We start from the raw sequence: 17,746 nt of genomic DNA, 5'->3' as shown, positions 1-17,746 counted from the left end.
GTCTAAAGTACATACATACCAAATTTCTGAATTCAAATAGTATGCCTGGCAGAACATTTCTTTATGTTTATTAAAACATAAAAAAACTTGGAAACCTTTTCCGAAGTAGCAGACTTCGAATCTTCCCTTCCCACGACTCTGGCGTCTACGTAACCGAAATCACCCTGATCTATGTACATGTGTACATTAAGGTGATGCAAAAAAAAGAAAGTTGTAATTTTAATGTTTTATACCGAACAAAATTATTCCCTTTTTTTATTTTGTAATCAAAAAACATTTTGCTCAAAGTGCGCAAAGTTTGTAATGTATTTTATGTATGTATATGGAAATAACAAGTTTTCGTAGAAATAGTACAGAATTCTTGAAAACCAATATTATTTCGATCGGAAAACTTTGTTTCTCCCCACGAGACTTTCAATAATAAATAATATCCATTTTTTATTTAACCATTAAATAAACTATTTTTTATAGGACCCCTAAAAACCTCAAAACATGCAATGGGGGGGGAGGGGGGGAAGGGACCCATAATAAATCGCTAGAAATAAAAAATAGTAAAATAAAAAATTTGGTATTATCAGATTATCAGCAGTCTTCTGAAGATAAACACAGTTTTGCGATCAAAAAAAAATTATTTGTAAGAATTCTGTACCATTTATACGAAAACTTTTTTCTCCATATAAAATACACTTGTGGTCAGTTGATTAAGTCAAGTGACATTTTGACTAGTTTTGGCTATTTTTTTTTTGTTTATTTAATGTTTATATTTTTTTATAAAAGTTTAGCACTTTACCTAATCAGCATTTCATAAATGAACATTTCAAACTTGGTACAAAAATTAGAAAAATTTAACAAACTTTAAAATTTGCACCAAAAATTGTAAACTTTTTATTTAGAATTTTGAGAAAAATTTTGGGTAAGCAGTTTTGTAGCTTATTAAATTAAATAAGTAGTAGGTTACAGTACAATGTTCAGGACGCTAGAAAATCGCATTGATTTTTAATAATTTTTTTTGCTGATGGTGCTAGGCATTTTATCCCATACAAACGATATTGTGGAGCATATTTGATATGGAAGAAAATTCGTCTGGAAATGTGCACTTATAAAAGGTTTGAAATTTTTGTAGAGTTTTGGTAAAATTTGTTGAATTTTTGTCTAAAGTTTGAAATGTGGATTTATATGGTGCGTGTTATATAATGCGCTAGTCTTTTATAAAAAAAATGTTAAACAACGATTAAAAAAAAAGAAATTTAGGCAAAATTGGTCAAAATAAAAAGTTTATATTATTTCTTCTACCACTTTATATATGTGTGTAGATTCCAACGTTTCGCATTTTTGTTAATATCCTAAGCCTTCTAAAGGTCAAAGCCGCTCTTTAACCTTTGGTATAGCCTGGTCATAGAATCTCACAGTCTCCTAAATCTACAGCAATAAACATAGATTGAATGGGTATTTAAAGAAAAGTTTTAATGTTGAAAGAATTATTTTTTATTGGAAGAAATCGAAAACTATTTAAATAAATACACAGCATTTTCAATATTCTTCGATATGAGATAAAAACGTCTGTGACACCGCTTGTCCACAGTTAAAGGCTAAGCATATCGCAACACTCTCGCTCCTCGATTCAGCCTTTAGCTTCCTTTTCGAGTAGAGTCACAGGGAAAGCCGCAAGAGCGATTACTTTCAACTTCTACTTAGCCAAACTCGGCCTCCCCGTGGGCAGTCAAAATATTGTCGTAACAGACAACGACCCTGGTAGATTCAACTCAGCAATAAACTTTTTTTCTCGGATTTTAAGTGAATTTCTGAAAAAACGAATGCAGCTGGAAATCGTTTTGTTGCGTGGAAAACAGTGGACTATGCGAATATGTAAAAGTATAGACATATTGCGACCAAAGGTTTAAGTACTCGTTTATTCTTATGTAAGTATGTATATATGTTCACTAATCAAAGTAAGTTCTTTCGCCGTACATATTTATAGCTTAGTATGTACTACTATTGTTCTTCCGGCGTTGACCGCTATAAGCGTTAATATTCTATTATATAAACACATAGACATCTTCAAGTCTAATATTGCTAAGCTGTGCACTGAATATGTTCCAACTTTCAATAGCAAAAATTTTAAGGTACCATGGTCTTCTAATGAGCTAAGACGGCTAAAGAGTTTGCGAAATAAGTTTTTTAAAAAAATTAAGTCTACTAAAGAGCAGCGATTTTATGACTTATTTGTGTCCTATAAAAATGAGAGTTCAATGAGCTAAACAAAGTGTTGTACAAATGTATATTCGGATAAAAATGAGAGTTCAATGAGCTAAACAAAGTGTTGTACAAAAGGTATATTCGGAACTATGAACTGGAGGTAAGGGATAACCCGAAATTTTTTTGGCGCTACATTAATTCCAAAAGAAAATCCTCATGCATACCCAAAACAGTGTCCGACGATGATTTAAATTGTATTCAATGGAACCTTTCCTCTACCATGTCTTCTCCCGTTGACTTTAACGCTCGTTCTTTCCGATGAGGACATAATTAAAGGGATAAGATACATAAAAAATTCTTCGCACACTGATGCTGATGGTCTCTCGGCAATTCTATTTAAGAGTTGTGATTCGCAGGTTGAAATTATTATTCAACAAATCTTTATCATCTGGAATTTTTATCGATGATTGGAAGCGAACTTCTATCACCCCGATATTTAAGAGCGGTTGTATGAATAACATTTCTAACTACAGCCCGATCTCTAAACTATCAACCGCTGCCAAACTTTTTGAAGCTATCGTTAATGATAAACTTTACTTTCACGTCAAACTTGTGATCAGTTCTAACCAACATGGTTTTGTTGCAGCAAGATCTACGCTAACTAATCTTTCTGTCTTCACTGAAGACTTATTCAGCCTTTCGTCGAGGCGTGCAGGTGGATACGATTTATACGGATTTCTCCAAAAATTTCCCACAAAATTCTTTAAACTAAGCTGGAGTGGTTTGGCTTTCATTCAAATTTTTGAAAGTGGGCTAAATCGTACTTACATAACAGGATAAGTGCGGTTGTCGTAGATGGTGTTGCTTCGTACCATTTTGTTGCTATCTCAGGTATGCCTCAGGGTAGCATATTAGGACCTCTATTCTTTAACCCGTTCATTAATGATATCTCTCCGTGTTTTTCATTCTCTAAGTTTCTGCTTTATGCGGATGACTTGAAACTTTACTCTGAGATTGGCTGCACCAATGACGCTACTGCTCTTCAATTGGAGCTTAATAAGCTTAACAATTGGTGCGTTAGGAATCGACTGTATCTAAACATTAATAAATGTCACAAAGCGACATTCACTAAACTGCACAATCCCTTGCACACATCGTATAGCATTGCAAACTCTACGCTTGAGTCGGTTAATGATGTCAAGGATCTGGGGGTCTACTTTGACACTAAGTTTACTTTTGCTATGCATATTAATTCTACGATAAAAAACTCGCTTGCTATGCCTGCATTTGTACGAAGGAACTCTTCTAATTTCTAAGATCCATACACACTTAAGATGGCTTTTTTCTGCTTTTGTGCGGCCATATCATTTTTGAGACCATATCATTCTATTCATTTAAACAGGTTGGAGAGAGTTCAAAAAACTTTCCTCTGTGTCGCTCTACATTTGCTAAATTTCACACTCCCGATTCCGCCATATGAGTCTCGGTGCCGTCTAATCAGCCTACTGTCCTTAAATGATAGAAGAACACTCTTGGCGATATCTTTTATTTCTAACATTGCTACAGGCAGGATTGACTGCCCGTCCCTTCTTGAGAGGTTGCACTTCAATGTTCCGAGTAGAAACCTCCGTCGCTTTGAGGTATTTCGAGTTGGCCTCAGCAAAACGGCATATAGTGCCAATGCTCCTATTAATAGAACTCTAGCTGTGTTTAACGTCTTCGCAAATTCTTTAGACCTAGACTTACCAGTTTCTAAATTTGCTCTTAAAGCCCAGTTAAGTGATTATTTTATCAGTCATCATAAACTAGATCTTAACTTATATGTAAGCGTTTTTTAATTTATTATGAGTGTGGCGAAATGTCAAAATGTCTGTTTCATGTGAATAATTGTCTTGAATAATGTAATTAAACTAGTAATACTCTCCAACATGTGTAGTCTGTAAGAATATTTTGTTCATTGACTTCAGTAAATAAATAAATAAATAAATATCGCTACCTAAAGGTGAAAAGGTGCCAATTCCATTTTTTATTTCGTTTTTGATCCAGAGTGGCAGGGGACTACATAGATTTTTCTTCTCTACGGAACAATTAAAAAAAATCGACTTGGCACCCTTTCACCCTTAGGTGACGGTATGTATGTACATTGTCGGTGATACTGCAAAACGGTATATGTCTATTAGTACCCTGGACACTTAGATGGCATTTTTCTTGCACCGGAATGTATCTGCAAATCGTTACACCCTAATAAACGAATGACAAAACTGGCTACCTTTGGCTGATGAAGATGAACGATTGCCAGAAGCGATCAGACACAGATAGCAGATCAATTAAGCACCAGAGCTAATAAGTGACCTAGCACGTTTTGTAGTATCACCGACGATATGTGCGTTAGACTGCATCACTCCCCATACATACAAAAAAAAATGGGTTCTGTTTTTTTATTGGAATTATAAAATCTATTATATTTTAAGACTTGCGCCAAAATATTTCGAAAAAATATTAATATTAACGTAAGCTGGGCCGATTTGAAAATACCTCCAAAAATGTAGTTTTTTATGAATAAAAATAGTTTCTTAACGGATTTTTTGAAAAAAAAAAATCCCCACACAAAAAAAAACCGGCATACAAACAGAATAAGTAATAATAATAAGATTTTTGATACTCTTTTTGAACTTTTTTTCGAAGATTGGTTTAAGAAAAACTGAATAACTCAGCCAAAACTTTACTATGAGGTTATCACTGAAAAGGTAATTTCTTTCACTTTTTATTTCTTTCCAAATAAACTCTTTCAAAGTATAAGGTATATAAGGTAAGATGAGCGAGCGTCATTCCAAGATGAATAAAGATGTGTTAACATTAGAAAAAAAAAAAATTGGACGTGAATAAGTTTCTTTGCAAAGAAACAAGAAGGGTGAGAAAATACCTTTCCAATAATACCTCCTAAGTATAAATTGGTATAGTTTGGCTCTTCAAGAAATCTTTGATAAAGCTTAAACTGTTTTGTTATCTGATGGGATTTTTTCCAAGCAATCCTTCCAGCTCACGTAAATCTTAATATTTTTCCGAAATATATTTTATGGTCAAAAATTGATGAATGGTATTTCGTTTTTAATATTTACAATGTTTTTCAAGCTAAAATTTTTTTGATCTTTTTTTATAATAATATGGTTCATGCTTTAACACAAACACTGTATAAATCACACTTTCAAACTTTATACAGAACGAGAAATTATACAAATTTGTATCTAAATTTCGAGCTTTGTAACCAGATTTTTTAAAAATGTTTTGGGTATGCAATTAACAGGCTTATAAAATTTTAGTAAAGCAAGTTCAAGCTTAGAGCGCCTAAAAAATCGCATTGATTTTTAATATTGTTTTTCTTTTTTGGCTGACGGCTTTTGCGGGCTTTTCCATACAGTATTGGCCAATACAATAGCACCCCCATTTCAAAGTGATATTGATTGCCACTTATGCTTAATTTTTAAGAATTTTCAATTAAAATACAGTTCATTCTCTAAAAAAAAAAAAACACATATAAACCCAAGTTTTAAACTTTTTAAAAGACCGCAAAAAGGTGCAACAAATTTTTCATCCAAATTTCAAACTTTTTTCTCAGAAGCGGTAGAATTTTTTTGAATACACACTTTTATAGCCCATTCAATTTTGGTCTAATAATGTGCAAGTTTCAAGTGGTTAAAAATTACCGTTGATTGTTTAGAATTTTCTTCGCCGAAGGTGTTGCGGGTTTCTGCCATATAAAAATAAATTGTGTTTAGTCGTTATATTGAAACAACTTTGAAATTTAAGTGAAAGTTTGTTGCACTTTTTTGCGGTCTTTTAAAAAGTTTAAAACTTGGGTTTATATGGGTTTTTTTTGAGAATAAACTGTATTTTAATTGAAAATTCTTAAAAACTAATAATTAAACATAAGTGGCGAACAATATCGCTTTGAAAGGAGGGTGCTATAGATATGTCCAATACTGTATATATAAATTATGAAATTTTGGAAAACCTCCGTTGACTTTCTTTATTTCTTTCGAAAACGGTCTTGCGCATATATTAAAAATCAATACGATTTTTTAGCCGCTGAAACCTTCAAAAGTATTCACAACTATCTAAATTTTGCAACACTCAGGGGCGCACCCAGGAATATATTTTAGGGGGGGTTTTATATTTCTGAAGATATATCACCGGAAAATACTGAAAATTTTCTTCAGATAATACACTCTTTAAAATATATTTATGCAAGTTTTATGTACAGTATGTAATAAATAAATAAGCGTTTTAAAATTCATAAACTGCACTTTATTTACATAAGATTAACAGAACTCAAACACTTTTAACCGACTTTAAAAAAAAAGGGGAGGTTATCAATTCGCCGGAATACGTAACTTTGGACCACGTGAACCGATTTCGATAATAATTTTTTTGTAGAAAGATGGTACCTCAAGGTTCGGCCCGTAATTTGGTTTAGAGATCCGATGATTGGATCATGAAGAAATTAACGGTACCCCTAAATTTGAATATAAGAATTGAAGTCGGTTGTGTTCTTTCCTTAAAAACTACTTTTTTTAATAAAAAGTTCTATAAACTCAAGATGCGCTCAACTTTCAAATGTACCTAATAAAAAATATTAAAAAAGACACAGTAAAAATAAATTTATTGATTCCATGAATTTTTGCTCTTTTATGTTCCTTTTTTCGATTTCTGGTTTTTGGCTTTCGATAAAAATGGTGATTTTTCACGATTTCTAAATTTTTTGAATATTTCAAATACCGAAAAAATTAACTGAACTCTCAAGAAAAACGAAAAATTCATATAAAACGACGGACGAGAAATGGAAAAGAAATTTTCTACCAAAATTTCTTAAATCAGTTTGCAGCTCTCAAGAAAAAATGCTCGTATATTCATTTCCTCATGAAAATTGACAGCAAAAGCAAAGCGCTTTTTCAAGCAACAGAAATTATAATAACTATTTCTTATAATTTCCTTGAGAGCTGGATTCTTGGCTTTAAGATAGAGGTTTGTATTTGAGGTTATTAGCTTTAGGGGGGGTTTGAACCCCAAAACCCACCCCTTGTGTGCGCTAATGGCAACACTTGATCACTTTTTAACGATTCGCTTAAAATAATACTAAAACTATGTAGTAAGAAGCAAATAAAAGCAAACTGCTTAATTTCGCTTGTTTACGTTTGAAACGCTGTTTATTACTTTTTACTAACAAGAACTAGCAGGAGACGCCAAAAAAGATAAGCTTAAGAACGAGAGATCGCTGCAAGTTTCTGCTAGATTTTTGGGTTAATTAACGCATTCCAGGTAACGGTAATTAGCTGTAAAGAAACAAAGATATTTTCTCAACTTAATTTTTTTTTTTTTTGATTTAGGCACGTGACCATCACTTCCTTTTTTGTTAATGTGGTGTGCTCTCAACGCCTATTATTTTTGCATTATTTGGTTTAAATCCTCGTCAGGGTGACAAATTATGAAAGTGTATGTACATTATTATGGTGGTTCAAAAATAAGCACTTGAGGATATAAATAGACTGCGATGTTATGACTATTAAATAAATACAGTCAAAAACAATTCCAAAAAGTTTTTGAGGTGTATTTTTCAACAATATTTATCAGAGTAATTGCACTTGTACAATATGCTTGGTCGCTTTAATGTATAATTTGTTATCATTAATCGTATTTGGCATTCAAATATTACCACCCTTATAACCTGAAAGCAGCACTACTAATACTATGATAATAAAGAGTTGCTTATTAGTTCTCACGTTTTCGCGTGCGCACAATTGCTTTATGTTTTATGCTCTCTGAGTGGGGCCTGTGCCATTTTCATTTGTTTATTTTTGTTGAACGCAGTTTCTTGTTACTTTTATTTTTATTTCCTATTTCGTTTCACATTTCATCCACTACATCCAGCTTTCACTTATGTACAAATGTGCATTAAGGTGGTCCTTAAAAAATTAAATAAAGGATGTTTTTCAGTCTCACCCGATTGTAGACGGTTAAGGTGTGTCGCACAGGGGGGCAAAGTACAGATTCCTCTATAGAGACTAAACAAATTAAGATAAATTTTTTTTTCTCGTCTAATACCCAAAATCGATATTACCATAATCGTTTAAGGCATGTCGTAAAGGGTTCAAAGGCAAAGTTCAGATTCCTCTATGGACTCAAAAAATCTAAAAATTAATACCCAAAATCGATACTACTTAAGTCGCATCGACGCAGGGGTTGAGGCTTAGGAAATCTTATGTAAAAATTTACTCCCTATATTTAAGGACCACCCTAATGTATATATGTATGGCCTTAATGGTAGCATGGGTGTAGCATTTAATGTTTGGACTTTTAATTCATCTTGCATGAATTTTGCACTATTCTTTTTACATAGTACCTATATACACATACTTACATACACACATATATCGATTGCAATAAAAATTATCTAGTTTTGGTGAGACACCTCATACAAATCACAATCGAGCTCGTGGAAGGTTATGCTTAAAGTTTGCGTTATCTTCGTTATGTTAAACCCACAGCTGTTATAGTTAACAGTCATGCAATCGAAACTGTTATAAAGCTGTGCGTACAACGTTATCTCAGCTTTTATTCCGCTTTGGCAAAGATTCTCAAATAAAATTTAAATATTCATGGGCCCATTTCACGGCATCCGAATTCAAGTTACTTATTACTCATTTCGAATAGTTTAAAGTAAAATGGCACCTGTTTTCTCTCCAATACAATTTGTAATGGTGCTGTATCTCAAAAGGAAATTTCGAATGGGTTTTCTTTCGATCACGGTTGTCGACGCTGGCTCCTTGCATGCTGCCGAATAATTTTTATTGTAAAATCGAATAATTGTAAAGAAAAATTCAAAGTTTTTTAAAGCAAGTGGCCTGGCACTGACACCGGTAGGGTCCAAATTCTTCACAGAATCCGTGGAAGCGAAAAACGAGATCAAAGAACTGCAGTTGCGGCACTCAGTGAGGCGCTCAAGCCAAACACTTATCGTGAGAGACTATCGGCCGGCTCTGAATTGTACGTCGCTTATTTGCTTACCGAGGATTAGTTGGGCACAGTAGGCGAAGCTTTAGACTTGCCAAAACGAGTCACAGCGTCGGCAATGCCGTTATTCGAGCCAAATAACCACCTATAGCGGACGAAAGAGCTTCAGCTGCCGCGAGAGAACTGCGTACCTCTGCCCCAATTAAGGTCCGTAAAATTGCTTTAAAAATTAAGGCTCCTACCCGACATACCAGACATACATATGTATGTCAGGCTTGTGTAGGTTTGCCCGCCGACACCAATCACCCCTTCACCTGATTACTCAAATGATATACAAGCACCGTAAGAAGTTCGAAGAGCATTTGAGTTCGCTTTAATCAACCGTTTCCATCCTTGTTCAACCCGACAAAGCTCAAGTCGTGTTAAATTTAATATTATGGTTCGTCCGACCCGAAGAAATGCCCGATATACGAGTATTTTAGCCGATAATAGTTACACAACAAGGGGTAGTCCGATCGGTTTACCACTTTTCTTTCTTCAGTAGTGGGGAGATACTGAATGAATTTGTCTGAAGGAGTCCACGCTTCACTTATTTAGGCATACTGATTAATTCTCGCCCGATGAGTTGCGCCGTAAGATCCACCTACTCTAAACCAACTCCGTTCTGGATATCGTCGGAAGTTACAACCTTACTATTTGAGAATCAACCCCGACATACCCAGCATATTTATGAGCATGGGGTAAAACCGCCTTTTCTAACATGCCTTTCTCCGCCGAGACAGCCAGTTTCAAGGGCTACCGTTAAATGAGGTTGATAACCCTGATGAACTAAGCGATCGACAAATGTTAACAGAACTCATTAATTTGTTCCAGCAACAATAAAAGTTTACATGAGCGTATGGTACATAGTTGCTAATACAAATCAAAGGTTATTCGTGGTCAACAATTCAAGGTAAAGGATGTACACACTGCAAACACACGTTGTTCTTTTTATTGTGCGGCATATGACGAAATCGTGTAGAAGTCGTAGTGGAAGGTACATATACATACATACATAGATGTTTTTCTTAACCGACAACGTACAAATTTTAAATTCAATCAATTGATAATTTTTCGTGTAATTTATTTAGTTTTGCGAATAGTAAATATATATATATATTTTTTTTTTGTAATTCTTACTCTGTGTCATACTCGTACGAATGCAATTTACCTTTTTTTATTGATTTCTTCGTGCTCCTTCGTTTGATTTTTCTACGCATACATAAAATACTGATTTTTTTTAATGTATTTATATTTTTCTGTTGGCACTTTCTGCGTTGCCTTTGCTGTGGTCGCTGAAAGTCGTGGCTTTCTTTTTTTAAATCTGTTTTTAAGCTCTCGTCGGTTTTTGCTGCATCGTCCCACAAGGAATGTGCTTAAGCATATTTATTTAAACTTTTTTCTCAACGCCTTATACTTGCCTTCCTTTTCGTTCATTATTTTTTTTATTGCCTGACTCCTGCTGTTGCACCCATACATGGACAAATTTATTTAAGTGGCTATAAGAATATGTATATATAGTTCTTTTCATACAGATGTACATACATTGTACATAGATACTTACATACTTTTTTATTATTTTTTTCCCTATGCGCCATATTGTAGTTTTATTAATGTCTTCGGGTCGCAATCAATGTTGTTTAACCACCATTAAAAGCGCTTGCCACTCATACTGGTCGCGCTCTACTCCTTCGAGCATTAAACATAAAAATATATTAGCAACTTTGGCGTATGCGCGCTCGTGCTCTTCTCTCTACACTTGAAACTCGCTTGGCCCGGTCGGATGCCAGTCCTGCCTGTCTGTCTGTCTGCCTGCCTGTCTTGCTTACCTTCTCCATATAGCCTGCATGTTGTATTTTTAATATATTCTTTGCTGTCTCTCAGAGTCAGCAACAACGTCTCCGTTGTTCTGAGAGTGGCCTGGCCTAGTCTGGTCTCGGCTGCTGCCTGTTCTTGTGCTGTATGCACTGCCACATGCTGGTTGGTGGCTCTATGCTTAGCTGTGGTCGCTTTAACATATTGGATGTGGATGTGCCTGTTTTTCCTTTTGTTTTTCTTTAATGTTTTTGCGTTCTACACTGCTGAAAAATACTAAAGTACAGTGTTCAAAATTTGCGTTGCCGCTTTGTTGTTATTGTTGTTTTTGTTGTTAAGATTGCTATACTGCCACTGCCGTTGTGCTGCTAACTGCGGCTGATGCCACAGTCGCCGCCATCGTCGCCACTGTTGTTAAACTTATGTTTGCTGCTACTTTTATTTTATTACTTTTTCCATTTCAGTATTTCTTTGTCTTTTGGCGTTTTCTGTTAAATGCAAAAAAGGAATTCGCTACTCGCATACGGATTTTTCAATAATTTTGCTGTTGAAAGGTTGTGCCTTGGGAGTGTAGTAGGAGAAAAAATTAAGAAAAAATTGGTCTTTATACGGTGTGTTTTTTATTTCAATTTAATATTTATTATTTTGGAATATATAATCACAGTTTAGTGTTGGTTTTTGGTCAGAAAGCATATTAGTGATAGATACTTAGTGAAGAGATACTTAATTTTTGGGCGCTTCATTGTCCTTGAGTCGCTGTGTGGTCGTGTATATGTAAGTGCTGTTAGTGTGTGCGTTACAAAAAATATATTTAGAGATGCTTGTCAAGTATTTTTAAATCCATGCATACATATCTACGTGAATAAAAGAGTTAACTGTACTTTTAGTCAAGAGCGCCTTTTAAAATGTTTAGTTCTTCCGTATTTAAAAACTAAAAAATAAAAATATTCATGAAATTTACAATATACATATGTACATACTATGTTTTAACCGACTTCAAAAACAGGAGCTTATAAGCGATATATCGAATCGTCGGAATATTTTTTAATGTACCGCATTACTTTCGAACACGTGAACCGATTTCGATGATTCTCTTTTTATCGGAAAGGTGGTCCCATACTAATTTGGTTTATATCCGATCTTTGGATTGGAAGAAATTAATGATGCTCCTAAATTTTTATACGAAAATTGAAGTCGGTTGTGTTTCTTGCTTGAAAATTACTTGTTTTAATCACGTTTGCCGAAAAGTGATGAAATAAAAGTAATTAGGTTCGAGAAAAATTCGTTTTGTTCATAAAATATAAAAATAAACAAAAATAAAAAATTTTTTAATGATTACAAATTTTATATTCCCATCATCACACAAAAATCTTGCCACGCTCAGAATATTTTCGAAAACTTCAACTATCTGGGAGCATGTTTTTCGCAATCCCTCAAAATGTTAGGGCCGCTTTTTGCTCACTCACTGGCGCCCGCAGGTGCACAAAACTGCCTAATCTCTTTTTCTTTTGCTCTTTCGCGGGCTAGTGAGACACAACTTGAGAGAGTGCGAATCTGGAGTCAGTTTTTAAAAATACAAAATGGCGCATGGATTTTAAAAAAATTTTAAAATTTTTATGAAATTTTATTTCCAAAGGTTCTTTGGGTCGCTTATTACAAAACTGCAATCAGTTTTCAAAAATTTAAAAATGACGGATCCAATATACATATATACGTACATATATATTTTTTTTAATCCATCCGCCGTCTTGAGTTTGTAAAAACTGATTTCAGTTTTGTGATGACTCAAAGAACCTTTGGATAGAAAATTTCACAGAAATCTGTCGATTATTTAAAAATCCGTCCGCTATTTTGAATTTTTAAAAATTTACTTCAGATTCGTAATCGGCAATCCCAAAATCCCTTGGTACAAAGTTTAATAAAATTAAAAAAAAAAAAAAAAATTCTTGGGTGCAAAATCGTATCGGACGGCGTTATTTATACGATTTGACATTTAGTTTCAGGCATCAAATTGGGAATTTTGTGTTCCCATGATATTGGGCAGTTTTCCTCTTTTGTGAGAGCATTTCATACTTATGCTCGTTTGTTGAAACTCGCCCAAAATGGAAAAACAGACCTATTGTTCCTGTATTGACATTTATGTATGTAATTTTAGTTGTAATCCCAAATTCAATTTTGACTTAAAAAGTTCAGTGAAATCGGAGGTAATTACTAAAGTGTGCCTAAAACAAAAAAAGCCAGTGCAAGTATATAGTTAGAAAGGGCAAAGCAGATCCAGAAAATAACTTCAACGTAGGTTGCTGCAGAACTTAAGCCAGATTTTGGGAAAAATATTCCATGACCGCCAGAAGATTATCATACCCAAGGCCGGCTATAGTGCTGGCTAGACTAGACTACTTAAAAGGGCATATTAGCGAAACAAACATATCTAAGGACAACAACAACAACCAAGTACAATTCTCAGATGACCATAAGTTTAATATTTTCTGATCTGGTGGTCAAATCGCGATGTGAAGAAGACCCAATACAGCACTTGTTAAAAAAATCTTACTTCAACTATAAATCATGGGGGTGGAGTTGTGATGATGTGGGTTCTTATCTTAGCCATAAAAAGTATCCAAAATTTTCACTACGCGTTAAACCCAGTTTTTAGACTGAGTTTCTAGTTCTAAGTAAAAAATATTTGACTTGGGTAAATGTTATCTAACCTTAATTATTTAAAAATTTCTGTATTTATCCCTTTTAGTTATGCAACGCATTCCAAAATCCATCGAAGGTTGAAATTCGACTACTTAGCGCTTCCTAAATACTCCAAATCCAGTTTGTACTTCCCGGCCACTTGCCGACGAAGATTCTAAGGGAAAATTAAAAAAAAAATATTTATACGTGCAACAGCTAATTAACCACGACAAAAGCATTTCTTCACGTCCAGCTGTCGAAACGCCTGTACCTGAATCTGATTGCGTGGTTCGCCCACCAGCGCCGACGCCAGGATGAACGCGTCCCAGCGTCAGGAGTTTTGTGTGCGCTGGAACAGCCATTTGGGTAGTATTGGTGCCGCTTTCCCGCAACTGCTAGCCGGACAACGTTTTGTTGATGTTACCTTAGCCTGCGAGGGGCATCAAGTCCATTGCCACCGGCTCGTTTTGGCCGCCTGCTCGTCCTACTTCGACAGTATTTTGGCAGAGAATCCATGCAAACACCCCGTCATCATATTGCCCAGCGAAATCAAACTGTGGGAGATACAGGCGTTGGTCGACTTCATGTACAAGGGCGAGGTGAATGTTACGCAAGCTGGTTTGCCGCAACTGCTGCGATGCGCCGAACAGTTGCGAATACGCGGACTCTATGGCTCGGACGCCGCGTTGAATTTGAATCAGCTGAAAGCGCTCACAAATAAGGCAGCCGCGGCTGCTGCAGCTGCGACACAACAGCAAGCGGATGGCATGGATACCGACACAGATACCGCCACCAATTCGACGACCACAACGACAGCAACAGCCGCGAGCGCGCTACAACAGCTGCACGCTGGCGGCGGCATGACCGCAGCCATGATGGCGCATGAACTGCAGCAGCAGCAGCAGCATCAACAACAGCAACATCACCAGCAGCAACAAATCCATCAACAGCAACCACAACAAAAATACCAGCACCAACAAACATTTATGATAAAAAAGGAAATACCTGCGCCGCACGAAGTTGAGCAAGAGCAGCAGATGCAGCAGCAGCAGCACCATCACCTCCAGCAACAGCAACTATTGCAACAGCAGCAGCAGCAAAAACAACAACAACAACAACAACAGCAGCAGCAGCAGCATCAGCAACAACAACAACAACAGCGGCAGAGCAACGGCACACTCGTGCATAATGCCATGCAACAAAATCACCTGGAGCACCAACAGCAGCTTGCGCACCAGAAGCAGCTACAACAACAGCAAGCACAACATCAACGCGTGCCGCAAGCCACGCTGGCGCATGTAGCGAACGCGGCTGCTGCCGCCATGGCCGCCGCCAATTCAAACGCCGCCAGCGAAGAGGACGAGTCGGCTGACGATTCCAATTCCAATCAGGCCTATGAGCAGTACGAAAAATATACATTGCAGCAGAATATTGCTGCCAGCAAGTTGAAAGCAGCGCAAGCTGCTTCCGCAGCTGCTGCCGGCACACATCTCGACTCTACCGTAGAAGAGGACCACAACTACGTGGCAGCGCACGATGACGACAGCAGTTACGCGGACAATGAACACGATAGCTCGGCAAACGCATCATTACTTAGCGTGATGGGTGTACAGGCGAACAGCGGTGCACCTGGTGTGGGTAGTGTTGGCGAAATGGCAGGCGGGCTGAAGCGTATTCGACGCTCCGAAGCGTCGCTGGCGCAGGCGGCAAAGTGTGTTTCGAAAGGACAAACCTTCCAAACAGTCAGCAACATGTTCAACATACCAGTCTCGACAATACGTTTCTACATGGCACGCAAGGGTATACTGCCGCGTCGGAAGAGAGGGCGGGGCGCTTCATCGGCGGTAAATAATGCGACAAGCAGCGGCAGCTTGATGACAGCCACCGCTGCGGCAACTATGGCACAAGCGTTGTCACAAATGAAGCGCTCCAGCAGTCCAAGTGGCTATGAGACGCATCACGTGGTTAGTAGCGCCAGTGTAGGCGGTAAGGCGCACATTTAATTCGACCGGCAACGAAAGAGAGTGGGGCGGAAAACTTTAAAATTGTAAATTGTGGAAGCAAGCGATTTGAAAGCTCTCAACGGTTACGAGTGAGATTCTACAACTTCAACTAACTGTACACATAGGCGGAATAAAAAAGTACTCTTAAAAGCTGTAAAATTAAGCAAAAAATTTACATTCTACCGAAAACGCCAATTTCTCATAGTTATATTACAAACACACATGATATTTCAAAACAAAAAAAAACACTATTTTACTTTAGTAACCGTCATGCATAAATTGTAAGTTAAAATGTACAAAATATTTATATGCTTTTGGTTATCATTAGACATACATACATAGGTTATAAATATGTATTAGCATATAGTTTTTTCCCTTTTCACCAGTTATATATATTTATATTCATTATATTTATTTTGTTAACGATTCATACATTTGTATTTCTTAAATCTGCAAAATTATTTTGTGTAAAAAATATTTCAGTACCTCGACATTCGAACTGCTTTGTATTCTATTTTTAAGCAATTTTTTGAATTGCTTTTTGTATGCGTTGATGAGTTTTTACTGAAGGCCAAATATTTTCTGGACTCATTACTTCACTATATTATCAAACTGTTGTATTGTTAGTTATAATCAGTTCTTGTCATTGCTTGTAATAACTTTTATCTGTAAATATTTATACTTATATATTTTTTTGCACAACAATAAAACGATTGCATTTATTTTTCGCTTAAGGCTAGAAGACTGTAGAATTAAATGAATAGTTTTAAATTTAAACTTAGTCGCCGTTAAAGAAGCGTTCTATGTGTTGATGTAGAAATGAAAGCACTTAAAGGAACTCATTAAATTTTAATTTAAGCCAATGAAACTTGTGTATAAAGAAATAACACGGTACTACAGCAAAAAAAAATCCAAGAGGTTTGAAATGTGTTTGGTGCCCTTTGACCTCCTGATTACGAGGATGTCTTTATTTTTGTTTGGTCACATCGAATTATTTTGGGGTGACATGAAATACATATGTATATAAAAAATGCTTATAAAAACCGTAGGCTTACTGGAAAATTATTAAGGAGTACTTTTTTGTTTTTAAATATTTGTTTTTAAATTTTTTTGGAACTCTAACATAAAATGCAATTGATATTTGTATATAATTTAAATTGGAAAGCGCCAAATTTTTTCTATTTAATACCTTTCCAACAAGCCGAAGATCATAAAAATAGATACATATTTCTTCTTCTATTATTATCATTTTTTATATTTATTTAAGGCCCGATAAAAAAATATCGACTTGACACATGAAAATGAATACATTTGCCTAATCAGGAGCCCAAATCACTGCACATACACTTTACAGACCTCTTGAAAAGCTCAAAATTATCGTACAGTCTAATGTTAGTTGAAATCTCTTGCGTACTTTCATTTAATAATTGTATGAAAACGCGTAAGCTATAAGTAAGACGTGCAACATTTTTACTATCGCTGAGTTTGCAACACTGTTATATGTAAATATGTGAGTTGACTTCCTTTTATAAAACTTGAATTATGTTAAAATATTTGTTGAATTCCAGTTCTGATTTCTGCGGTTTACGCTTTGGTTATATCTAGAAAAAAAACAAGCCACACTAAACTGCAATAATGGCCGTTAAAGCCCAATACGGAACACTTTGATTTCGTTGACGGTTGTTGAAATATTTCAAGGCTTGAATATTTGCTTGTTATTTTCTAAAAAATATGCAAATTTATATTTTAATATATTTGCTTCTATTTTTGTAATTTGCCATAGTATTTATATATTGAAATGATTTAACTACCACTTAGCACATGTTCGCTTCATAACGGTTAGCTATCATATGCTTCAGTTCCATAGGTTTCCTATATCAAGTACGTGGATCTATTTATGTATACTTTAAGCTATATACATATATGAATATAAATAAATGTGTGTATTTATGTGTCTAATCATGAGATTATAATTACAAACATGTACTATGTAGTGTGGAAATAGG

The 17,746-nt window shown here is 35.5% G+C and overlaps 1 protein-coding gene and 1 long non-coding RNA gene across 4 annotated transcripts in view; one reads left to right on the top strand and one right to left on the bottom strand.

Moving 5' to 3' along the window:
* LOC118748695 (protein jim lovell) overlaps nucleotides 1-17,699 on the top strand; it is a 19,892-nt gene extending 2,193 nt beyond the window's left edge. For 2 of the 3 annotated variants that reach the window (XM_036483309.1, XM_036483307.1), the window contains exon 2: nucleotides 13,805-17,699. In XM_036483309.1, coding sequence (XP_036339202.1) covers nucleotides 14,052-15,740 — 1,689 coding nt within the window. In that variant the 5' untranslated portion in view covers nucleotides 13,805-14,051 and the 3' untranslated portion in view covers nucleotides 15,741-17,699. Of the gene's footprint in view, nucleotides 1-11,523; nucleotides 11,670-13,804 lie in introns of those variants that run through there. The other variant, XM_036483308.1, reaches the window with a different exon arrangement.
* Nucleotides 10,557-11,449, bottom strand: LOC118748696. The gene is made up of 2 exons (XR_004994075.1): nucleotides 10,808-11,449; nucleotides 10,557-10,742 (listed from the first exon to the last, which is right to left on the bottom strand). It is a non-coding gene; the product is annotated as an uncharacterized LOC118748696 (long non-coding RNA).
* Nucleotides 17,700-17,746: the final 47 nt, after the last annotated feature.

The sequence above is a fragment of the Rhagoletis pomonella genome, unplaced genomic scaffold (assembly GCF_013731165.1).
Source record: "Rhagoletis pomonella isolate Grant_MI unplaced genomic scaffold, Rhpom_1.0 Rhpom_scaffold_00013, whole genome shotgun sequence".
NCBI lineage: Eukaryota > Metazoa > Arthropoda > Insecta > Diptera > Tephritidae > Rhagoletis > Rhagoletis pomonella.
This window is presented reverse-complemented; position numbering and strand designations above follow the sequence as displayed.